The sequence below is a fragment of the Lytechinus pictus genome, chromosome 16 (genome assembly GCF_037042905.1).
Source record: "Lytechinus pictus isolate F3 Inbred chromosome 16, Lp3.0, whole genome shotgun sequence".
Classification (NCBI taxonomy): Eukaryota; Metazoa; Echinodermata; class Echinoidea; order Temnopleuroida; family Toxopneustidae; genus Lytechinus; species Lytechinus pictus.
The window spans coordinates 8,783,645-8,810,963 of NC_087260.1; the positions used below are offsets into that span (position 1 = coordinate 8,783,645).

Genomic DNA, 27,319 nt, shown 5'->3' on the forward strand with positions numbered 1-27,319 from the left:
CCCCAATGGTTCAAAGTTAGACCCCAAACCGGCCCCGCTGTGTAGGATATATTGATCGGGTTATGATCAACTTTATAACAATATTTAAAAGACGCTATAAAAAATAATTCATTACAACCATGCTCACGTAATGTAGCGAATATACCCTTTGTAATAAACTTAAAAGACAGGTCCACCCTAACAGAAAGTTAATTCAAATAAGAGGAAAATCAAACGAGCATTACAATGACATTTTTTATCCAAATCGGATGTAAAATAAGAATTTTATGACATTTCAAGGTTTTGCTTATTTTCACAAAAGAGTTATGTTCACATTCTGATCGGTATGCCAATTATGGTATTATACGCTCACTATTTCTTTTGTATTTTATTGTATGAAATAAGTAATATTTTGATTTTTGTCCTCATTGTCATACGAAACAAAGTTTTATTCTTTAATAAACCCAGGGGCGGATCCATATTTTTTTTGGGGGGGGCATTTTTGTACAGGACTCAAATTGACAAGCAAACAAAAGGCCTCACTACCAAATCAAAGTCATTTTATTTCAGGAAAAATTTGACAAGCAAAAAATAAATAAAAAGTCCTTACTTGAGTATACATGACAAATTCCACATTTTGTGATTCAATCAAGTTGTTTCTTATTGTAAAATCTGAACAAGTGAAATATTATATGATTCAAACAATAAAAAAAAGAAAGAGTGAGTAATTAAATAGGACATCATCGACTATTTTATTTTGATATCATTGAATTGTGCATACCAGAGGCCGCAGAACCTGGGGGAGGGGGGGGGGGGCTTTGGGCCTTCAGCCCCCACCACTTTCTTCCAAAACCATGTACAAAAAGGTAAAGTGACAATCTGACTGTCATTTTTTGCATGGTCAGCCCCCCCCCCCTTCAAAACCGCTCCGCGGCCCCTGCATACAACTATTTTGAGAAAATAAGCGAAACTTAAAATTGTAATAACTTTCTTATTTTACATCCGAATTTGATGAAATTTTCATCTTAATGCTTGTTTGATTTTTCTCTATTGATTCAAATCAACATTTTTCTTGGGTGGACTTGACCTATAGATTTATCATGGCCAAATTCAGAGGTAGTAAGTTTATGCGACTGCGAGAGAATTTTGCGCTTTTAGAACGAATTGTTGGGCCAATACGCACTTTAAAAGCATTCGAGGATGAGTCTATGCATTAACTATGTTAAAAGTGGTATTTGTAATAATTTGATTATTGAAAAAATATAATTTTTGTCAATAAAATGTGAGGGTTAATTGTAAAGGTAAAGGACTCCCCCTCTTCGAAAAATGAGGAGGATATATGATATCCCCATGGATACCCCCCCCCCCAATTTGTTATAGTCATGTACGAGGTGAGTATCTTACTAAACAAATATCGCTAGCGCGAAGCGCGAGATGAAAATTTTATGTTCCAACCACTGGCGGATCCAGGGGGTGGGGAGCACAGCCGGCCCGTGCCCCCCATTTTGAGAGGCACAATTAAAATTTGTAACGTGAAAATGCCGTTAAAAGTGTGCCCCCCATTTTTTGTTTGCTTGTCAAAAAATTTCGTGGACGAAATCCCCTTAATTTTTGGTTGAAACACTTTTTTTTGCTTATCAAAATTTTCCTCGGGAAATGTGCCCCCCCCCCCCTTTCGAAAAATCTTGGACCCGCCCCTGGTTCCAACCCTTTTTTAGATTTAGATCTATTTTTAAAATGCGACGATTGATGCAATTTTTATAATTATAAAAAAAAGATGTGTTTCTTCCAAAATAGGCTTAAATGATGCTAGCGCGAAGCGCGATCGTTTTTTTTTCTTAACCGAAGTTTAAGCACGTTTTTAATAAAGAAGAAGATAAGTATATATATATATTTTTTTTAAGATTTAGACATAAAAATGGAAGCAATTTTTTATAAACGTTATGAAGTCATGAAAATGTATCCTCCTATCAAAGATGCGAGCGCAAAGCACAAGCTGAAATTTTATTTATATTCAGATCTGAAAACAGGACATTTTGAGCACGTTTTTTTTAGTAAAGAACAAGCATTTTATCTCAATAAACAATTATTGATGCGAGCACAAACCGCGAGCTGTAATTGTTGATATACTGACACGAAAGGGAACCTTTCAAGTATTGCCACGTATAGGGAATGTCAAAAGGGTAAAGTATCTTACCCAAGATAATGATGCGATAAGAGCAAAGAACGGCGGTCAGTTTCATAAAACTTGTCATAATAACAGTTTGCAATAACAGTTTAAAGCTACCGAAATCATTCAATGTTATTGGTTTATAGTAAACATGGTATATAGTTTTTTTTATTCGTTATTATAACAATATGAAATAGGACCCAAGACATTCTAAATATGCATCTTTTGTTATCATGAACAGGACATGTATCCAACTAATTAATGCGAATGCAAAGCGGAACTGAAAATGTTTGATATAGCCTACTGACCCGAAAAGCGGACACTTCAAGAAATGTTTGTGAGAATTCACGAAGAAAATACATATTTTACTTTAAAAAAATAATGCGAGTGCGTAGCGCGAGATGAAGACTTTTGATATCATAATTAGCACTTTTTTAAATCATGAACATGATACTTCAGGCTAAAATAAAATGGCGAGCAGAATAATTTTATTTCATTGACTAAGCGCTGGTCTTCAGATGGGGGCACTTGGGGACTAAAAATAGAAAAAAATCACGACCAAGGAAAAGGGAAGAAGGGGAAGGACAACCTTGAAAAAAAGATGAAATATGATATCAAAATCTATCACACAATTATAATTTTGCATAAAAAATGTCAAAATTTATGCTCACTGGCATCGCTCACTCGTAACTTGTAAGAAATTTTGCCCAATACGCCAAGTCTGGCCCCTCAAATTTTTTTGCTCATAACACTATCCTACCTTCAAGAGCAGTTTATTATCTAACTCCACACGAGCGCAAAGTGTGAGCGAAATTTTTATATTTTTATAATTATACTGACCTGAAAGATTTTATATTTTCCAATTATTCCATTCCCTTATTTCATTTAGTTTCTTCCTCCTCTTATCTTTCTTAATCTTTCTCCTTCCTTTTCTCTTTTTCCCTTTTCCCTTTTATTGTAGGTCTACCGCTAATAGGGGCAGCCACTTAGGCCCTACCTGTAGATTGTGAAATTGAAAGCACCCTATCACTCATTATTTTCTCTCTTTTTTTCTGGTCGAAAACTAAATTTATGTGGTTTTATCAAAAGGTATCCCGTGCGCACGCATCATCCATTGTTTTGTGACGTGAGCATAAAGAGTGGCGCACTCGTCCCATGCGCGCGCAAAATTTGGAAGCGCAATATAAGATTCCATGACAACCGAAAAACAAACTTTGTTGTAAATATTTCATAATTCAAAAGTCCGTTAAAGTTAGACTTCCTTTTAAAATCCCGTTCTCAAATAATCTTTATGCATTTTATTCCACATTTTGAAAAATGTTATGAGGGATGTCAACTTATTCATTGGATCTGTTGGCGTCACTGAATGAACTCGGCTTAATCATAACAAACGTAAGGTCTTTGGCAAGCATGGATGCATCCCAAGATAAAAGTGGAGCGGCCAAGGGAGAAAGAGACAAGGCCAACAAACCTCCAAAGAAGCAACAAGTAGCAGGTGTCAACACTCGCGACGAGCAACAAACTAGGAGCTACAATCGTGGTCAGACTCATCTACGACATGACAGAGTGGACCAAGTTAACTCTCGACCAGCCCCCCATTACCTCGCAAAAGCTTCATATGGAAGCAATTCACCCTTTGGAGTTCGGCATCGCTCCATGTTAGGGAACAAGTCATCGACGCCAGGAAAGAAAAGAAATAAGAAGAGCGTCGGTCATGCGCCTGACCTGATGAACTCTACCGTTAATCCCCCGACATCGGCCAGTGTTGCTCTCCCCGATGATGTAGACGAAGTGGACATTGATGACGACAATGATTCAGAAACATTCGACGTCGACTGTTTACCATACAACGATGTACCAGAGCCTGCCGAGGTAGGCTTAGAGTTAGAGTGGAATGACGAAGCAAAGGAGAGGGTCCCGGGAAGAGACATCGACCAACCACGAAGTGGTTTCGCAGGACGATCAAGGCGCACAGTATCACCTTATCCTTACAGGCTCAAGTTGAAGAAACAGAATCACGATGAATGGGCCATCGATGAGGCATTCGATTGGGATGAAGGAAGTTTCTTTGATGATGCCGCAAAAGCATCACCGGCACGACGATTCACCGAGAAAAGTAACGATTACAAAGAAGAAAACCCAAATTTTCGATGGCACGCAAATGAATCCGTGGAAGGCCGTCTAGATGATCTTAAGCTTCAGGACGGAAGAAGTGATAGCGATGGTGATCAACGCAATAGCCACTTGAAACCTTGCCTCAGGAAGAAGATGAAAGACGACCAGCGTCACGCCAGGAACGTGTCTTGGAATGACGACAACAATGATTTCGACACTGCCACTGACAACGACGTCGACGCGGAAGGTGACGATGGGTCCGATGAGGTGGAAGAAAGGGAGCCGTCTCATGCTTTGGCTGAAGAACGAACTGAAGATATTCCAGACTTTTCTTTGCAGCAAACGGAACCACGTTTACCCCGTCAAGGATCGACTGAGATACTTTCTGTGATGAAGACCCCGGCAATCTCTGACGATGAAGGAGTTAGTTGTGTAAATACGAAGGAAGGGATCGCCAAAGCAGAAAGCCATAGCCCCTCTGTGATAGATGATGTTGACACTGATGGACTCAGCAAGCCGAATCCTAAAGGAGAAAGCCGTAGCGACATTTCAAAGTGTCTTTCAACAAGTAAAGGTTTGGATCGATATCAAGATTCATTCATTGATAAATTATTTATTTATTTTCTTTATTTTGTACTGCAGGTTAGGCCTGTTCAGTTATGCAAAACTGCTTTCCAAAGGCGCCCTGTAGTTTAACAAATAACTCTACATCAATAGCAATTCAATGTATGTAACAAAACAATAAAGTAAAAACAGAAAACATTATATACATAGAATGAATCAATAAGTTTATCATGGAATCATTACATCAAGTTATTCAGTGTATGACAATCAGAATCTTAAAGATCCAGACCGGACCCGAAAATGAAATTGATAAATTATACCAATCGAAAGCTTATAAGCTACTAAATACAGCAAGGTATGCTTTATGCATTTTCACCGCTTCCCAGCTGAGTATTTTGCTTGTGAATATTCCAATTATCGGGCTTCGAACCCCGCTTAGAAAATAGGCTTTATTGTGCTTTTCACCTGCCTCGAGACCGTGACGTCACGTTGTGTAAGAAGCGTCGTGATTCCATAGGTTTGTACACAGAAAAACTGGGTGATTTTTTGCTTTCCAGATAACGCATTTCATTCTCTTCACTTCTATCACAGAGGGATATCACATATATTTTTACCCACAAGCTTGAATTTATGAAATCTACAGTTTTGAACTAGTTTTTGCCATATTTTATTTCCTGCTTATTTGGCGCAGATTTCAATTCTATCTGCATTTAGATTATGTATAACAACTTTTCCTGACATAGCAATTTAGGTCCAATAAGAGCCAAACAAAGAAATCACAAAAAAGGTAGTGAATAGTTGTAGGTTTACAACAATTTGAACAGTGAATAATTTTGAGTGCCATTTTCATCTGAAAATGAAAAAAAATATGGATTCATAACATGGAAATGGAAGAAAATACCCAATGCTTTTGTACACAAACCTATGGAATCACAACCCTCCTGACACAACGTGACGTCATCATTTCCAGGCGACGTGGGGGTGCTCAATCGAAGCGTACTTTGGAGGAGCAGTTTCTTAGATTTTTATTTAATATTTGTCAGAAACGGAAGGAGATATATGTAATATTTTTGGTATATTTGTATTGTATGAATCATTACCTTTATTTTGATATATGACTGTTTTTACACCGGTCAGGGTCTTTAATGATTTACAGTGTTTTTTAAATGCATGGAGGGTGTGTTTTTATATATCACAAGGGAGCGAATTAAATAAGACGGCTGCAACATATTCTAAAGATTTTCTTTTATAATCCGTTTTGGGGCAGGGTATTTGAAGGGGTCATTGTTCAGAATATCGTGTTTTATAAGTTTAATTACGTTTGCAGATAAATGGTTCCAGATAGGCTGGTGCTAAATCGTTTTGTTTTTTGAAAGCAAGAACACAATATTGATATTTGATACATTCCTCCACTGTTTGCCATTTGAGTGTAGATAACAATTCATGTTTTGGAGTAGGATAGTCCTTGTTCAAAATTATTCGGGCATACTGCAGTTGTATCTCGTTTTTGTTGGTTTCTTTATAAATAGATCTAGATCTAAAGAATAACTACTTCAAAACAAAACAACTCCCTTTGGAATCGTATGTGAAATTTTGAAAATTTTATAAAAGATCGGTATTGCATGCTTCCATCCCGATAACAAAAGTAAAACAATTGGCCCGTATCCTCAAATTAGGCATCTCATTTGAGAATACGGGAATAATAAATGTATATTTTTTCCGTGGGTTTAGATACAAGACCCCCACCCCACAGAACTTTTTTGGGGGGTACATGCATGTATATCCAATGTTTTAATTGTTAGTCCCATTCACGAACGTGAAGTTTGCATATTTGAGCAGCATAAAAATAGTTTTACAAAACGAGTGTGATTTATCAATCATAATTTTAATCAATTTATAATAAATGATAGATATTTTCTTGGTTTCTTTTTTTTTTGGGGGGGAGAAGGTTACGCCCTATCATCAGTGCAGGTATATAATCATAATAATAGTCAGTTCTTGTAGAGCGCATGACACATGAATAACGTCTCTATACTATATGCGCTTCCAAAGTACTTGGATATTATTACCCTGGCTTTAACTCAAGCAGCTTTCACGGGCTCGGCATTTCAAGGAATAAATTCCTGCCAGGTACCCATTCACCTCACCTGGGTTTGGTGCAGCGCAATGAATATTAGGCCTAGTTTGAGAAGAATGACTTGCGCAAATGACGTTTGTCATGAAGAGCTCATAATTTATGCACCGCGGCTAATATAAGAAGAAAATCAGTATTTTCGCGCAAACCGATTTCTGCTAGCTTTACAAAAAAAGCAGTGAGCGTTATATTATGTCAACAATCATACTTCGATCCTTCTGATAAAAGAGACCGAAATAATTATCCCCATGTTGTAAATATTTCAATTGCCAGGAAGTTTTCAAAGTGATTTTTTTTTTAATTGATACGCACTGAATATGATTTCATAGGCAGGAAAGGAAATGTAGTTCATTGTATAACCGCCTTTAACCAGATCTAACGAAAGGCAATAGTCATGTCGGTTCCTGGATTGGGGAATATGATGGCCCCTCTGTATTTCGCGCTGTTTTAGTCTTGTCTGCAGAGTAGCGCGAGACTATAGAGGCGCCGCTTTTCCGACGCCGTCGTCAACATTGAAATATTGACCAAGGACAAATTTTCATAACTTAGTATGTATATATGTGAACCTATTTCATGAAACTTGGGCACAAGAGTGATCAAGTATCACTGAAAATCCTGCCTGAATTTCAGGTCACATTATCAAGGTCATATGTCATTTAGGGTCAATGGACTTAAACCACGTTGTGGGAATCAACATATGGAAATCTTAACCAAGGTCACGTTTTTGAAGTGTCATAACTTTGATAGTATATCATGGATCTAGTTCATATGAAACTTGCATGGGCAAAAGAGTAATAAAAAATGACGGATCGTCTTTCATAAGTTACAGGTGCCATAATAAGACCAAAGCATAAAATAAAATTTTATCAGAATCGGATGTAAAATGAAAAAAGCCGAGACACTTCAAAGTTTCATAATTCATATGACAGGCTTATATGCACAAAACAATATGCAAATGAGAGATTTTATGACATCAGTACCACTTTTTCTTTGAAATACGGACACTTTAATGTTTTACTCATTATAATGTGAACAAAGAGTGAATCCTTCCTGAACATATGGAATTATCATTGTTCGAACCTATTGGTATTCAATAAAGAGAGTCAAATTTTCAAACCTGCAAAAATTAAAATATTCAGACCACATCCTTCCACTAAAGAGGAATTTATTTTTAAGTTGCCCTGTATTATTTTTTTTTTTCATCAACTTTTATTTTCTTCTCTGGCTTTCCTAGGCAGCCATCGTCCAGGCAGTCTGGTCAAGGAATGGACCGATGATGCGATCTCGAAGCTGACAGACGACGAGAAATCGCGCTTGATCGAAGAGCAAGAACAACTTCAGATCGGGCGATACGACGATCCCCACCTAAGCCGGGCGGACCGCATCAAACTCCTGTGGGAGGAGTGCGCCAGGAAAGAACGACTTCTCCATAAACTGCGACCCAACTTAACATCTGCAAAAAGCCTGCACGGAGGCAACCCATGTGCCATTGTCACTCCAAATGTGAACAGATACAGTCTTTACAACTATTGAATATTTTTTATTAATAGGAACTGGTCGATGGCATCTGTGTTGACATTGAATATACATTAATTTAAGCAAAACCAACCTTTGGCTAAAAAAAATGAGGGTTAAAGCTGGTAGCTCAAATGGGAAGAAGAGATACGATAGGAAATGGGGCAAGAGAAATATTGACAGAGAAGGAGAGAGAGAAAGGAGGGGGCGAGAAAGATAAGTGTATAGTTCAATTGTGATTGTTGCAATAGCTTTGATATTTTAAACATAAATTCCATTGTGTCAAAGAAATCGAATTATCCAAATTTCATATTGAGAATCTTAAAAACCTACTTGTCGAAATTTTGGAGAATGTATATATTTTTATTAAGGATGATTCAATTTCTTTATTTTCATCCAGTAAAACTGGGTGAAAATTGGAGAAAAAAATTAAAGTAAATGTAAATTATGGTTTCACATACAATTTCTTGTACATATGAAATAGAATAAATGAAAACTACATTTCATTTCTTTTGTCTTTTCATTAATTAGTTAGCCCATTTACTTTCATCAGAAAGTTAGGACAGCAATCTATGAAGAGATTTATCATTAATTTTCACTGAAACCTGTGATAAGCTATTGAAAATTCTTTCATTTGATTGGTGAAAATCACTGACAAGTCTCTTCATAAAAAAAGTCTCCCCTTGTCTATTTTCTGAGAGATAAATGTTACACTGTAAAAATGCTGTTTGAAATTATTAGTATGTTGTTGAAGTCTGTCACTCTAACAATTCTTGTTCAAAGTTTTAAACAAGTTAAAGGAGAATGAAACCCTTGAAACCAGCTGAATCCATATCAAAGAGAAAAATCAAAGAAACATATTGTTGAAAGTTTGAGGAAGATTGAATGAATAATAAGAAAGTTATGAGCATTTGAAAATTGAGATCACTAATGCCATGTAGATCCTCCCACTGGCAATGCAACCAAGATCTGTGATGTCACACACGTACAACTCCCTCATTGCTTTAGTACTTATTTCACTTATATTCTCACTTTTATAGAGTCTATCACAAGGTGAGGTGTTCTCTTTATGAGAGGACAAGTACAGACGTTTCACAACATTATATCAATGATGAATCGTTTGTCATATGATTAGAATGAGCAAAAAGAGATGTTTTGGGGTACATTTTCAGTGTCCAAAAGGGGAGAGTTGTCCAGTTTTGGACACTGAAAATATACCCCAAAACATCTCCTTTTGCTCATTCTAATCATATGACAAACGATTCATCAATGATATAATGTTGTGAAACCTCTGTACTTGCCCTCTCATAAAGAGAACACCTCACCTTGTGATAGACTCTATAAAAGTGAGAATATAAGTGAAATAAGTACTAAAGTAATGAGGGAGTTGTACGTGTGTGACATCACAGATCTTGGTCGCATTGCCAATGGGAGGATCTACATGGCATTAGTGATCTCAATATTCAAATGCTCATAACTTTCTTATTATTCATTCAATCTTCCTCAAACTTTCAACAATATGTTTCTTTGATTTTTCTCTTTCATATGGATTCAGCTTGTTTCAAGGGTTTCATTCTCCTTTAAAGTTTTAAGCAAGTTGTTTGAAAAAAGTTTAGAATAATTGACTTAAACAATGTGCATTTTTAGTGTTACATGGATGAGTAGTTCATGATGGCACATCTCTTTCCTCTTGTAAATGTAAGTCTATAGATAAAAATAACAATTTTGTATTTAAAAAATATTTATTAGTATTAGCAAAACTTTATGTGTAAAAATGTTTATTTTATATATTTCAATGTATAAGAAGGTAATTTGCTTTTTGTAAAATTCAATAAGAAAATATGTAAACATATTTGAATCCTATGCCTTGCATTTTGTGAAATAAAGGCAATGTACAAAAATTCCACTCGTCATTTGAGAATATTTTATTTCATCTTTAAATATTATTTACAAGAATCTCATCATCCTTTCCAATTATTAATTCATATATGTATATTAACTCCAACCATCAAAACTGAAACATTCAAAAACAATATTCTCATACAAGTAAGGTTATTTTGCATATTACATTGATAAATGCAGTGATTCCCTTCATATCCGTTTTATAAATCTTCATGAAAACCCTTTGGATGTCAAAGGTCAATTGGTGCCAACATTATCAAATACAACTATACCATGAAAATATACAGTCTCCGAAGGAAATATTTGTACATTAATTTCAAGGAAACTAGGTAACGGAGCAATTTACTGTTTGAACACATGATGCTTGGATTGGACTAATACAATAATGAAAGAATTTAAATAAAACTGTTGAAATTAAACATGACTCCATAAATCGATTACAACTTGACTTTCAAACAATGGAATGCACGTATTAAGGCCACCACACATCTTACGACCCGACTGGTCTGCGACTGAGCGATGGGAGATGAATCGCAAGGTAGTCATAAGCCTCGCCACCGCACACCTTGCGTTCCGACTACCATGCTGTCTGCGACTCACGCATGCCCTTTTTGCTTTTTGCCATAGCAACTGAGAAAATGGCGCTTACTACTGCGTATGCGCGTTGTATATCATATACGCGTCGTGCAACTCTGCTGTCTGATTGGCTGGAAGTTGGATTGAGCTAGCGATCCAGTCATAAGGATTCGACATGTCAAATCCTTACGATTTTCCTTGCGACATGTCTCAGACCGGTCTGCGACTCTCAAGCTGACAAGAGCTGTGACGTCACATCTCCCCTCACTCAGTCGCAAGCCAGTCGTAGACCAGTCGGGTCGTAAGGTGTGCGGTGGTCTGTAGGGACTCGCACTTGATTTTTTAATTTGCATTTCAACACATGAAAACTAAAGAGTTCATCTGACCCAATATTATCTTGGGAAAAAAATCCATACTTAGTATATTTACTGGCTGTGTTGGCTGCATATCTCTAGGAAAAAAAAAATTAATCCAATATTAAAAGGGTTCTCTAGGCAACCGATCCAGGCCCGGTTTAATCGACTGCCTGGGCCCCGTCTTACAAATAATTGCAATTGATCCGCTCAACCGCAACTATGGAAAGCCAGCAATGTTAACATTTAAAATGCATGTTTTTCAAATTATTTTCAAGATATGAGCAATACTCGTACATCTATCGCTTTCTTGAATATTCAGTGTGCTTCTCTTTGTTTGCAAAGAACATTATGCAAATTTCCTGTTGAAAAAATTATCACATTGATGGATTTCCATACAGTTGAGGTTGATCGGATCAATCATTACTCTTTGTAAAACAGGGGTTATGTTATTCTACATGTCTGTAAAGCAGCTCACACTGGGGATGTGTCACAAAGGGCCAATATTCCGTAATCAGGTTTAACTTAGACCACTGTCTAACTCTGTGCTAAAATTATGGGAAGCAAAAAATGTACGATGTTTTACTGAAATTGTACGCTTTGATTTATTCATTGTGTTTTTTATCATAGCTTTAACGGTGGAGAAAAGTATTTTATTCATCACTCCAAAACTCTTACGAATGAAGTGAGCACCAAATGTGCTGTCATATTGACTTTTTTTCTGTTTGAGATTTCTAACACAGATGGCTATCCATAATCTAAACAAAACTTTGAAAGGACTTGTCAGACGTTTTGGCCAACAAGTCCTATTTTATCCGACAGTTACCATAGGAACAGTGCTTCTCAGCCAATCAAAAATCAAGGAAAGTTTTCATAAGAAAATATTGATGAAACGCTCCCCTGAACTGGGCCCCGTCTTACCAAGAGTTGCTGTTGATCCGATCAACCACAAGTATGGATGGCCAGCAACATCAATATCTAAAATGTAAGTTTGTTCAAATATTTTCTAGATTTGATGTACATTCATAAATTTATCATTCTCTTGAAGATTCAGTATGAATCTGTTTACTAAGGAGAATGAGATAATTTCCTGTAGAAAAAAATGGTATGGATGGATTTCCATACAGTTGAGATTGATCGGATCAATCGTAACTCTTTGTAAGACCGGGCCCTGATCTTACATCAAATGCGAAATCAGAATACGGGCCATTAAAGGCAGAAATGATGGGTTTTATACTGCACACAACTGGCAATGAAAGTGCAACACTAAGTGACACTTAATCTTTTTGACCCCCCCCCCCCCCCTTGCCTCTGGTGATCATTTAAGAAACCAAAGATTTGATCTGATCCGGTGTTCTCTTGGCAATAGATCCAGGTTCTGTATAATCATTAGCAGGATGATTGATGGCTGTATACAGAAGCTCATATGCACTGCAGATTAGAGCTATGGATCTCTTCTGTATCTTCTCCCTGTGATAATTAAGAAAAGAAAAGAAAGAAGGTTTGACTTCTCTCCAGGGTAGACCACACTAAATTATTTAGTTAATTTTAAAGGCTTTTGACTGACTGAATACTGATGATAATGATGATGATGTTGATGATGATAATGCTGCTGATGATAGTGATGATAACAGTGGTGGTGGTGGTGATGATGATGATGGTGATTATGATGATGATGGTGGTAGTGATGGTGATTATGATGATGATGATGGTGATGATGATGACAATGACGATGATGATAATGATATGATGATGATGGTAGTAGTGGTGGGGTTGATGATGATGATGATGATGGTGATTATGATGATGATGGTGGTAGTGATGGTGATTATGATGATGATGATGGTGATGATGATGACAATGACGATGATGATAATGATATGATGATGATGGTAGTAGTGGTGGGGTTGATGATGATGATTATGATGGTGGTGGTGATTATGATGATGATGATAATGATGATGATGATGAAGGTGATTATGATGATGGTGGTAGTGGTGATTATGGTGATGATGATGATGATGGTGATTATGATGATGATGTAGAGGAGGATAATGATGATGATATGATGATGACGGTAGTGGTGTTGGGGTTGATGATGATGTTGGTGATGATGATGGTAATTATGATGGTGGTAGTGATGGTGATTATGATGATGATGATGAGATGATGAAGGTGATTATGATGATGGTGGTGATGATGGTGATGATGATGATGGTGATTATGATGATGGTGGTGATGGTGTGATGACAATGACGATGATGATAATGATATGATGATGATGGTAGTAGTGGTGGGGTTGATGATGATGATGATGATGGTGATTGTGATGACGATGATGATGATGGTGATGATGATGATGACGATGATGATGATGGTGATGATGATGATAATGACGATGATAATGATGATATGATGATGATGATGACGGTGGTAGTGGTGGGGTTGATGATGGTGATTATGATGGTGGTGGTGATTATGATGATGATGATAATGATGATGATGATGAAGGTGATTATGATGATGGTGGTAGTGGTGATTATGGTGATGATGATGATGATGGTGATTATGATGATGATGTAGAGGAGGATAATGATGATGATATGATGATGACGGTAGTGGTGTTGGGGTTGATGATGATGTTGGTGATGATGATGGTAATTATGATGGTGGTAGTGATGGTGATTATGATGATGATGATGAGATGATGAAGGTGATTATGATGATGGTGGTGATGATGGTGATGATGATGATGGTGATTATGATGATGGTGGTGATGGTGATGGTAATTATGATGATGATGGTGATTATGATGATGGTGATTATGATGATGGTGGTGGCCATGACGGTGATTATGATGACGACGACGATGATGATCAATTCATGACTACATAGGAGTGCCAAGTTTGTGCATTTTTTGCCAGTTCTTGAGAACTCAAGCACAGAGGCAGATTCGACACCAGACTTGAAACCCTATTTTTTTAGACTCAGATCAAGAGGAATATTTTTAAAAAATTATATTTCCAAAACAATCACTTTACATGAAAAAAAAAAGTCTGGGTTTACACCAAAAGTGTCAACCCAACAGCTCCAGTAATTATTAGTAATATTTTAAACGTGAGGGCATTTAAAGAGCAATCCTTTGCAGTAAACCACTTTTCATGAAATTATTCCTCAATATCAGAGAATTTTATAGCTCACAGTAGTTATTTCATATTTCCACCAACTTTCTTTAAAGAGATATTAACTCTTTCCACACGTACTTTGCACCAATGCCCACTCGGTGCTGTGCGAACTTTGCATTTCATGCTCAAAGAAACAATCCATTGTATCATCTTTACCATAATAATACCATATATTTGTGAAAGTAGGCATTATTTACCAAATTTCTGATCATTACTTTCCTAAAAAATATCATATAGTCAGAAAGCATGTGAAATTCTCTAAAACTTTCCTGTGAAACATTTTCCTCACAATGTTGCAGTCAAAAGCTATAGTGAGTTAAATTATGCAAGTCCATTTCATTTATCGTTCCTGATACCTCTCTAAAAATGATTCAGCACAGAGGGGTTCAGGGCCTAGCGCACAAAGAGTCAAGAGCATTCCTACCTGACTGTTGTACTATGCAGTAGCTTGGTCTGTGGTAGAGTGAAGCTATCGGGGGAACCAAGGTAGGAATCAAAACGATTCTGATTTCATGAAAAGATAAACAAAGACAGAACAAGGCATTATGGTCAGTTAATAATAATAATAAAAATAATCATAATAATAATAATAGTAAATTTACCCAGGGTAGCCACTTGAGTTCCGAAAACTGTTCTCCCAGCGGGCCCTGCTATCATTAGTTTAGGTCTTGATCCAAGTATGGGTAGTTAAATGGGACACAAAAACCTTGAAGAATCACTTGTTGTTCATTTTTTGTATAAAAAATAATAAGGATTGGTAAAGAAGAAATTGTTATCCTTTACACATGTGATAACAATCTAGTTAACTGGGAGATATTACGCACAGTTCTTTTTTTTGTACATTTCATTTTCATTTTTGTCTACCTACAGTTAAACCATTAGACAATGGTTCAAGCCAACATTTATCTAAATAAATACATACCAGTAGTATATGATTCATTAAACAGTAAAAGCAAAAAAAAAAGTATATATCTAGGTGTCATATAATGTGCTGTATTGTACAGTCTAATGAATAATGTGCTGTATTGTACAGTCTAATGAATAATGTTCATTAAAGCTTATATTGCAAGACTATTCTACAAGGGATACATTAACTATGCCATTGTTAAGGCCAATATTGCACTCATCTACGATTTGTGCAATATTCCCCAAATCATGGAATATTTATGATATCACACTCTGAGCCATTCAATATAATATAAATAACTTACAATGCCATCCCTGACTGAACTTGAATCCATTCCATGAACAGATGACAATGGACCCTGTAGTGTTAAATTGAAACATGGAAATGATTGACAAATATCAGGCAATATACAAATGATGCACAGATGTGAGTGCATTGGTAGGTTTTGTAGGTAACTATGGAACTGTTAAACCCAAGAGGCGAAGCCGAGTGGGTTTAGACTAGTTTCCATAGTTACTGCATGCTCGCTAGTCCTACCTATGTACGAACCTGTGCATCATTTGTTTTTTAGAATTTTTTTTTACAACCATGCATAAGTAATTACCGATGCACGGCTAACCATACATCTTGTAAATTTGCCATGCATAAGTAATTACCGGACGAATGGCAAATTTACTGGATGCCATACGTCAGTAATTACTTATGCATGATACCCATTCTATAATAAATACCAATTTGCCTCCTCACACATATTTTGATACTATCATACAACTTGCCGACTCGGCTTGTTGTACGTAAGCAAATAGGAGGCTCAATGTGAAATATTTGTACGTACCATACAAAATGTATTGATGCACATTTTACTAGGTAATGTCACAATGCGGGTCAATCCATTGCGCTAGGTAAATAAATGCAGGTGCATAATGGGTGATTTCAAGTCCGGTGTTGTCGTTGGTGTTGGAATTTGGATTGCTTCCCCTCGCTCCAAAACCTATTTTGAGTTTGTAAAACTGATCCATATCACAATATTGACATCTCAACAACTAGTGAGTGACTTCTCAGGACCAACTTCATTTTATATTTTATGTTATGCTCGTGTAAAAATTGACCTAACACCAACACCAAAAGGTCAACACCAAACTTGAAATCAGCCAATGTGTAGTGCACTCTGGCTAGATGTGCACTGCCGCTGCAGATATGATGCATGCTTGAATCACAGCGTATCCATACTGCTCAGGGATTCTCATTTCTGCTTCGAACATCCTTCCCTTATTTTCAGTTTCAGTTGGAAAACTCAATTATTCTTCCGAGGCATAGTAAAACACAAATGGCAAATATTCTTATTGGAGCACTGGAACTAGATTTCGCATGCAGTTGTGGAGACACTATGGATCGTATTCTGAAGTCAGGTTTAACTTAGACCACGGTCTAACTCTGTGCTAAAATTATGGGAGCCAAAAATTAAAAATTTCAGTTTAAATTGTATATCTCTCATGTTTACTCTTTTGTTTTCTGTTGCTTTCATAATGAAGAAAAACACTTCAGAATACGTCAGTTTTCATTCCCAGACAATTATGAATGATTTGAGTGTCAAATGAGTAGATAAACTGGATGCATACTGTTAGGGGTTTGTGCCCCTACTTTAAACCAGAGTTCAGAACTTTAAACCTGAGTTCAGAATACGGGCCTCTACATATATTCAACACAGCTACACATTGTTGAATAGAGCATCTTTCTTTCACCTAATGTGAAATCTCACACCATCGCACTAATGCCGCCTATTCACTATTTGTAAATCATATCAATTGCTTACCTCCGAAGTAACATGCTGCTGTGCAATACTATAGATCTGAATGAGACCAACTCGTGTTAAAACAAAAGATGCCTGCTCGTTGACTAGTGTGTCTACATGAGCATCAACCTAATAGGAGAAATTAAATCAAATATTAGGTTACACAGGTTACAGGTTATTAGGTTACACAAGTATTACAAAAAAAGGTTAAGTACATACATCATCATGAATACATCATACAACATCATCTTCATCTTATCAACATTATTATTGGCCATTATTATTGCTGTATCATCATCAATATTAAAATCTTCATCATCATCCATAATTGCCATCATCATCATCGTCATCATAATCATCAACATCATCACCATCATCACCTTCACCATCATCATCATGATCACCATCATCATCATCATCATCATCATCTGCCATTACTTACCATTGGCTTCATCAAAAGCATCAACATCATCATCATCACTATCATCATCATCACTATCATCATCATCATGTCATCATCATCATCCCCCACCTACCATCAACATCATCATCATCATAATCATCATCATCACCATCGTCACCATCACCATCATTATCATCATCACCATCATCACCTTCACCATCACCATCATGATCATCATCATGATCACCATCATTATCCACCACCATCATCATCATCATCATCATCATCAACATCATCATCATCATCAACATCATCATCATCATCATCTGCCATTACCTACCATTGGCTTCATCAAAAGCATCAACATCAACATCATCACCATCATTATGTCATCATCATCATCCCCCACCTACCATCAACATCATCATCATCATAATCATCATCATCATCACCATCGTCACCATCACCATCATTATCATCATCACCATCATCACCTTCACCATCACCATCATGATCACCATCATTATCCACCATCATCGTCATCATCATCATCATCAACATCATCATCATCATCATCAACATCATCATCATCATCATCTGCCATTACCTACCATTGGCTTCATCAAAAGCATCAACATCAACATCATCACCATCACTATCATCATCATTATGTCATCATCATCATCCCCCACCTACCATCAACATCATCATCACCATCATCATCACCATCATCACCATCATCATCATCATCATCATCATCATCATCACCATCATCACCATTATCACCATCATCATCACCATCATCATCATCATCACCATCATCATCACCACCACCTACCATCACCAATTATCAACATCATAATCATTATTATTATTATTATTTGTTTGGCGTCACCTGTGCCTGGGAGGCGAAAAGCGAACTGAATCACTATGACCCGCAGGTCTCTCCTCCCGATATAACTGATTGGGGGGAATGCAGGTGGACCACTACACCATCGTCATCATCATCACCAATACTCTTTGGCTACTCACTTGTGCTTCAAGCATCTCCAGTCTCTGGTCCGTATATTCGTACAGTGATAGCGTCGTCTGCATCGCATACAGACAGTTGATCATATACGCAGCCATGTCCGATGGGTTCAGCTTACTGGCTGACAGAGAACACATCTGAAGAAGAGGATCCAACACACATCCAATGATCTATGACACAGGCAAAATTAAAGACTTTCCAGGATTAGTCTCCGGACTCTGAAACAGAGGGCTGTTGGGTCAAATCCCAGCCATGGCGTAGTTTCCTTCAGCAAGAAATTTATCCACATTGTGCTGCACTCAACCCAGGTGAGGTGAATGGGTACCTGGCAGGAATTTATTCCTTGAAATGCCGAGCGCTGGAATGGCTGCTTGAGCTACAGCCGGGGTAATAATATCCAAGTCCTTTGGAAGCGCATAGAGACGTTATTCATAATGTGTTATGCGCTATACAAGAACTGACTATTATTATAATCATTATTCTTTTTCTATATATTATCGAAATTTAAGGTTGTAAGATGAATACAGAACAAGAAAAAAAGAGTTTCTTTGACACAAGTTTTTGCAGACTGGTTGGAAGTTTCACTAAAATTGCACAGTATGCACATCTCATGCTTGAGTAAACCCCTAACTTCAAAAAATTGTTTTCACCTTATTCTTTGAAGCTCTTGTGAAGTTTCTTCTACATTTAAACAAGTACTTGAATGGGTTATTGCTGACCAATTTTGACAAGTCATATATCATTTAAAAGCTTAGGATGTGCATGTCAATCTCAATAAAAATCTCAGAATTCCACACAACTCTATAGGAAAGAATGCATGGACTAACCTTGGCAAAGTCAGCTTGTCTTGAATCCATGGAAACAACCGATGAATCATGGGAAGTGAGTATCTCTCGTAGCAGACTCAGAGTATGGGTCAACGACCCTGTGGGACCAAGATCAGCTGGTGGTAGTTCCACCTGTCAAAATAAAAAGTTTCTCTCTGTTAGCAAAGGAAATGCATTCTTGATATTTTGATTTTTTATTTTATTGAATGATTAGTGTATGAATGCGTCTCAGAAACGGTTATCAAAATCAGGGTTATTTATTGCTGCTTGGGTCTAAGCTATAGTTTTTCATCCTACATTGTGGGGCATTTTAGGGTTTTTTAGAACATTTCAAAGCACTCATACATATGTTTCATCTCACTTTAAGAATTTTTAAAATCAGCTGCCCACAAAGTGCAATGATTCCTTTAGCTCAAATCATGGGTTCATAAATGTTCAAACAGCAGAATAGTGTACTGTGATAAGTGCACATTCATTAATAGAAGTTTGTTTTAGGCACTAAATTAAGTACCGGTAACCAATAAAAGAAATGTTGCACAAGCCATGGTTTAATGAAGCAGGGATTCCAAACCATCGTTGTGAATGTAGACCATGGACAAGGCCGAAACACGTTTAACCAAAAAAAAATGATGCTAGCAATGTGTGCAAGCGTGCAGTTGGAAATTTTGGTCCTGTGTATGTTTGAAGGGTCACAAACTATGCATGTTAAAACCAATACACCATTCTTCAAAGAGTAGGATGTTCACCCGGTGTATTGCACCTGCCAGTCCCAGGCAACCTGAATGAGATAATACATTACATGGTGGTCTGCACTCAGAGAGGAAGAAAAAAAAATGACTGCACATACCTTATCAACCAGTTTTGATGACATGACATTCAAGGCATTGAAGAATACTTTCTGCGCAAACTCCTCCATTTCTTCCAGGGTGGCCAACAGGGAAGCTTCCTTGCTCAGCAGCTGACTACAGATCAACAAACATAAGAGTTTTGTTTTTTTGTATGTCCAGTTGGGCAACACGACATTTGCTACTGCGACAATCGTTCTGGGATTTCTTTTGTCTTAAGATGTAGCGCTAGGGTAAGTTTTACAATAGGGTTTTATGTTGTGTTTAGGGTAGGGTATAGTGCTAAATCCAGGGTTAAAGTTAGTCATTTGATCTGCGTGTGGAATTTACAGCGGAGCAATCGTCGGTGGCAAATGTCAAATGGAACCGTCCAGTTCATCCTATTTCTAAAAGGGAATCACAAGTCGATTCCATAGAAATAATGAAACCTTTGTGCATCCAAACCCTGTATAATCAGACCTGCCAACCTCTGGGAATGAAAAATTGTATTCTGTGATAAAAAAAAACTGTATTTCATAATAAAATGCATGGCACGCGCACTCATCGGGCACTCAAGCTGCATGCCAGCTAAAATGCGCACTGCTCTTGCAGATGAAAAAAAAAACATTGAAACATGTGTATATCTCACCCTGGTTTTAACAAACTGATTGAAAAAAAAAAACAAGTTACCTGAAATTACATTGATCCAATAACCATATTTGTGAAAGTTTTATGAAATAGAGACATATAGAGATGATTTTTCTCAATAAATTACGATTTTGTATAAAAAAAAAAAAAAAAAAAAAAAAAACGTATTTTTTAAAGAAAAAATGTACTGCCGTATTTTGGTTGCAAAAACGTACTAAATACGGCTAAAACATACTGGTTGGCAGGTCTGCACTAGGCAATTACATAGAAATAATCAAACTTTTGTGCATCCGAACTCTGTATTCCCCCCATTCCTACACGAGACATGATGTGTGATCATTACACCATTTCATATGAAGCTCAAGGAGAGACCAACGGTTTCAGGAAGATTCTATCATGACGACATAATTATTATATGTGGCCTGAAAGAGTATCTTTTCCAAAATAACTTGATACCATATTTATGTGCTAAGTCTTCACTCTTGGATAATAGGTAGGTATTCTTTGCAGTGATGTAAATTTTGACTTGCGACAAAGTGAGGCAAGACTGCAATGCATGTCTCCAGATGTCAATGATGTCATAAGCTTACAAGGGTTGCATTAAATCCATTCTAAAACACCTATTCAATAATTAACATTAGAAATGTTTAATAACACTTCTTAGTGTAAATTCTAAAGTTAATTTCATCGATAAGGGATTTGCAAGTATGTTTACTAACTCATGTAGGATTATGACATCATTGAGAAAAAATTCATTGCTTTTTTTCAATGGAAATTACTACAGGCCATTTAACAACTAAATTAAACCCTAACTTAATTAAGCAGACCAATTTGAATGATAAATAATCACCCTTTTATGATTTCCATCTCCCTCAGTCTTTGTACACAAAATATTTTAAAATAGACATTTTCGGCATGACACTGTCGTAAAAAGTCATGTGGCATCACAACGCTATACCCGTACGTTGCGAATTTGGTCTCAAAAGTTGCATGAGACTTCCAAGAAAAGAGTCATAAACTTTGCGGCGCTATCTTTTCGCATTCCGGAAATATCGCCAAAGCGTTGCAGGGAAGGGGGGCATCATGACCTCCCAATCCTATAGGGTTAATGTTTCCTACAAGTTAAATCAGGGATGGATTCATGACTTCATTGAAGAGGAGGGCACACAAAATGGGCAATTTAGATATTTCCACAAGACCCCCCCTCCCTCCTCTTGAGTAGGGCTATGCAGGGTTTTTTTTTAATGATACCCTCTTGGTCTATCAAATATCATACAACTCCCAAGAATGTTCTGTAATCTGATTGGTCCAAATCGGATCACGATATTCAGCAAATTGCACTATTGCATCCAAAGTGCACTATCCTGCACTCTGACGTCATAGCAAATGTCTGGAGGTCTGGAATTATCTAGAATTTAGATCAAATATAGCATTCAGGGCAACTCAGTAACATGGGGAGGGGGGGTTGTATAAAATAAACAATGCACGCATTCTTGTGCATCGAGGACCGAAATAATGAACTCTGTGCTCCACTCGCCAAATGGATATACCGCACTCGGTCCTACGGACCTCGGTGCGATATATCCATCAGCTCTTCTCGCACATCGTTTATAATTTGGCCCTGCATGCACGCGCTTACGTGCATTATTTGTATAATATATACCTTGACTGTAAGGATAATGGTTTCAATAGATACGTTATTCTTGATGCTAACAAATATCAAATGTTACAAGACTAACCCAATCGTGTATCTGTAGAATTTATGTAGATTAGTGAGTTTATAAAGCAGCACTGGTCCGGGCTCAGCTACGATCACCTGTTCAACACGAACCTTGAAGGCAAAGAGAAAATACTTTTATTTAAGGTTCCACTGCATGTGTACATTAAAGGAAACCAAAGCCTAAGAAGAGAAGCAATCTGATTGCAAAGAGTAAAATGCGAGGAGCAATCTAAAATTTGTTTTATCAAAATCGATTATGAAATAAGCGAGTTATAGAAGTTTGAGAACTCTTTGTAAACTTTCTATGGGGATCCTCAAATTGGCAAACGTGCTTCAAAATGGCTAATTTTGTGGACAACTCTCCATTTGTTTTGTACACAAATTTTCAGATTTTCCTCATTATCTTTCAAATGGCATCTTGCCTCCTTCTGAGCACAACATATGTCATGGGAAAATATAAGTCACACCACACATGTCAAGGTCAGGAGGAGATAATGTGAAATATATAAAATAAAGAAGAAAAATCTTACAATCTGTGCACAAAACAAATGGAGAGTTGTCCACAAAATCAGCCAATTTGAAGCGCGTTTGCCAATTTGAGGATCCCCATTAAAAGTAGAACAAGACTTTTTAAATGTTGATAACTTGCTTATTTCATAACTGATTTTGATGAATCTTGTTGCATATTGTTCCTCTCATTTTACTCTTTCGAATTAGATTGCTTCTCTTCTTGGGTTTTGGTTCCCTTTAAACCATCTGATGTTGACACAGCATATTTCAAGCTTTGGTACATTGATTCCCCAAAACTGCTTGACAGTCATATAATTACTAGATTACATGAACATGTATGCTATAAACTTGTTATGATGTGGAGGATATGGAATTTTGCACTTTACCAATGAAATTATTTAATTTTGATTGGTTGTCCGATGACAATACAATTATCTGCATACATTTTTATCTCCTGTATGTATCAAAACTACTAGTATTCCAAACAGGCAATGGGCTGTAAATATGTGGATGCAATCTTTGTCTGTAGCACTCTGATATCCAATCACTGAAGTTGTAAGATAAGTGCTCAAATTGCCACCTTTGGAGATATATGAAAACATTGCTGAGAGGGATATCTACATGTAACAGATATCTAATTGACGTATATATAAAAAATAACAAAATTTTAAGGTCACTTAATCTTACAGATTTATCGAGCATAGTACGAAAACTGCACCTGGCTTATATATCAATTCAATGAAAGATAATGAACTGAAAGGGCAGATCACTCTTCAACACTTCATGGCCAGGTAAAGGGAAATACAATTTGAAACACCAAATTGGCAACATTTTGAAAGGTATAAAATCAATAAATAGCAATGACAAGTTGCAACAAACAGCAAGAAAATATGGGGGAAAATGACAATCTATCCAAATCTACAAACCTTGAATGGTCTGCAGATACCCTCTGTAATGTGGCTCAGAATCTCTTGAATTTCTTCTTCTCGTGCTGATAAAAGAACAGCAATAAGAGAAGAAAAAAACTATGTATTATACAGTGTTCCTTGGAATTATTTATAAATTATACAGTGCGTCCCACAAAAAATGAAACCAGAATTCCAATGTCATTTTTTCAAATGGAAGTTATTTGTAATATTTCATTTATATTATTGTCAAATTGAGTTTTCTTTTTGAAGCCTTATATGAGACGAACAATTCATGTATTAATGAGCAAGACAGGTTTGAGATTTTAATGTTAAAATCATTATGCACAAAAAAATTGGACACGGTTGATTTAAAGATACAACCATGCTAAATCGACCATTGGCTCATAAGTATTTCTTTTGTAATCTTTGTTAAGTTTCTTTCACTAATCTTTAAATGAACGTGAATTTCTGCGCAAAACATTTTTGGTATGCCTCAGAATTTATTGTTATTACTCCGAAATGTATTAACAATTTAGTGTAGAATATTTGTTCTCAAATAAAAAAAGACATTCCATTCTTATGATAAATGTTAATTTTATGATTTAAAAATAATTGAGATATCTTACTTATAAATATGGGTTTCCTTTTAGGGGGGAACTCACTGTATAATAACAACACACAATAACAAAATGATTTACTGGAACGCTGGAAATCAAACAATTTGTTGTGTTGATGCAAGAACGCCCATAGCAAAACATTTTTTGTGCACAGCCTTAGTGCAGAAATGCCCTTACGCAATGCACTTATGCCAGCTGCTTAAATACATGTAATAATAATAATAATATGCAACATTTATATAGCGCTTAATACACATGTTTCTAAGCGCTGCATACTATTACCGCACATACTATTAAAGGCGACCGCACACCTTACGATTGGTCTGCGACTCAATTTTGGAATAAAATGTAGTAGAATTTTATGCTAATATTGATACTTGGAATATCTTACTGTGTAATGTTCGAAATCATCGTACGAATACCTACGTTCAAGTCTGTGACTATGCTATCATCCTTCTTAGAATAAAAGCAAATTCAATATCTAGTCTTAATGACGTCATAGCAGTCGTACGATTGGCTACGATTTGAAACTAATTTGGCCTTTACTCCAAAATTAAAGGCTTGCAATCTTTCAAAATGGTTATATTAGTATTATTTCAATTTGTTTTAACCTCAAATATAATCATATGTTTCATTCACATTTTCAGAAAATGAGCAAAATGCGATTTGTTCCAAAATTAGATCGCGAACAGTCGTAAGGTGTGCGGTGGCCTTTAGGCGTTTTCATGCCCATGCAAAAGCGTGGTGTTCAGGGCATTCTTGCACCGACACGACAAATTCCTAACCTGGCCAAAAGATAATTAGGAAAAAGAAGGAGAAATATGAGGAGAACAACACTACCACCACCAACACCAAGAACAATTACGATGACAACAATATCAACTCACATTGTGCTGATGCGAGCCTCAACAAAGCTTCAAGATGTTCTTTCTCTGATGCCGATGCTTGGTGTAGCCATGCCAACATATCGCCAACGTAACGCATTGGATCATGGGAATGAAGCTCTATTGGTCGAGGGGTACCCCCTGGGCCTAATAAACAAAAAATGCACATTTTTTTCATAATGATGATAAACAGTTCTTGTATAGCCCATATCACATTATGAAAATTACAAAATCTCCATGAGCTTCCAAAGGACTTTGATATTAAAACTCCAGCTTTAGCCAGGTACCCATTTACCTCTTCTGGGTTGAGTGCAGCACAATGTGGATCAATTTCTCGCTGAAGGAAACTATGCCATGGCTGGGATTTGAACCCACAACCCTCTATTTGTGTTATACATGTGTCATTTGTTATTCAAAGAGAGTTTGGGTAAGCTACATGCTCATAATCTAAGTCTCAAAGGAGGAGGTGGTGAAGAAGAAGAAGAAGAAGAAGAAGAAGAAGAAGAAGAAGAAGAAGAAGAAGAGGAAGAGGAAGAGGAAGAGGAAGACGAAGCCGAAGAAGAAGAGGAGGACGAGGAGGAGGAAGAAGAAGAAGAAAAAGAAAAAGAGGGGAAGGAGGAAAAAATAAACTATACTAACCTCCTCTAGTCAAAGCATCAATAAATCCTCTCACCATAGCAGTTCTTCTCGCTGTACCAAACTCATCTAAAGCATACCTATATCAAACATATTCATTTGGAAAAGATAAAATATTAGAAGTTTACTCAGAAAAAGCTTGATTTTAGAGTTATCACATTAATTGGAACCTTCTTTTGCCTAGAGAGTGTTCTTTACAGGAATTAGTAGACTGTTTTCTGACAATATTAGGTTATTGTAATTGACATATTAATATATAACACACAACTTTTTATGAACTGCCCTCAAAAGTAACATATTTCAGATACAAGTTTTTGACAGTCTAGTGACAATCACCGGACCGTTCTGGGCTTTAAAAGTGAAAATAACCGTTCTTTTCAGGTTATTTACATAAAGTAAGAGTATGTTAATAGTAAAAAGATTCAAGGATCGGTAATGTGAATTAGATATCAAAAGTCATTGAATGTTTTTGCAATCTAAATCTTTTATTTTTTTCATCCTCTAGTGTTTGAAAGTGGTATCTGGTGCCCTCTTTCAACACTTTTTATTATTATCTTAAAAAGCCCTTTGCGCAATCACTTTACAGATTTAGTAATTGAGTATTAGAAAGCTACAATGTACTAAGAAAGATAATATCATACATTTTTCAGCTCATTCCCTTTTTTAGAAGGGGTTTCATACAAACAAAACATAAGTATCTAAATATTGATCCGTCACTCGTTTGAATTGAATTTTTATTTAAAATCTGTAATTTCATTTAAAAAAACACATATTTTTAGTTTTTATCCTTCACATCATAATAGGCCAGTTCATAGTTCCACTGTGCGCATGATCACAAGATTCTGCACGTGATCAGAGGAAGGTCATTGGTAGGAAAGTGACATGGTGGTTTAAGATTTAATGAGATAAGCACCAACTTTGATGTCTTGATTATTCATATATTCTTTTGAATTGTGTTTTTCATTTACATCCACAAAAAACAACAACGCGTCCATGAACGACTGGTATTTCGTATTCCACAGTTTGCCAAGTACATGTACATAGTACAACAAGCTATAATATGCATTCAAAGTAGAAATGCAACAAATACCTTCATAGAGTGTTTGTTGATGTGCTATTC

General features: G+C 36.5%; 1 protein-coding gene across 2 annotated transcripts in view; it reads right to left on the reverse strand.

The window, feature by feature from the left end:
* Nucleotides 1-10,387: 10,387 nt before the first annotated feature.
* Nucleotides 10,388-27,319, reverse strand: part of LOC129278889 (conserved oligomeric Golgi complex subunit 6-like) — a 32,985-nt gene continuing 16,053 nt past the window's right edge. Inside the window, exons 9-20 of one of the 2 annotated variants that reach the window (XR_010296046.1) lie at nucleotides 26,203-26,279; nucleotides 25,567-25,710; nucleotides 24,081-24,145; nucleotides 22,664-22,755; nucleotides 20,300-20,414; nucleotides 19,453-19,584; nucleotides 18,628-18,795; nucleotides 17,214-17,321; nucleotides 15,705-15,758; nucleotides 14,918-14,997; nucleotides 11,247-12,778; nucleotides 10,388-10,885 (exon numbers count right to left, since the gene is read on the reverse strand). Coding sequence is in view for 1 of the 2 variants with exons in the window: in XM_064111217.1 (XP_063967287.1) it covers nucleotides 12,631-12,778; nucleotides 14,918-14,997; nucleotides 15,705-15,758; nucleotides 17,214-17,321; nucleotides 18,628-18,795; nucleotides 19,453-19,584; nucleotides 20,300-20,414; nucleotides 22,664-22,755; nucleotides 24,081-24,145; nucleotides 25,567-25,710; nucleotides 26,203-26,279 (1,183 nt within the window). In the remaining variant the exon portion in view is untranslated. Of the gene's footprint in view, nucleotides 12,779-14,917; nucleotides 14,998-15,704; nucleotides 15,759-17,213; nucleotides 17,322-18,627; nucleotides 18,796-19,452; nucleotides 19,585-20,299; nucleotides 20,415-22,663; nucleotides 22,756-24,080; nucleotides 24,146-25,566; nucleotides 25,711-26,202; nucleotides 26,280-27,319 lie in introns of both variants that reach the window. The other variant, XM_064111217.1, reaches the window with a different exon arrangement.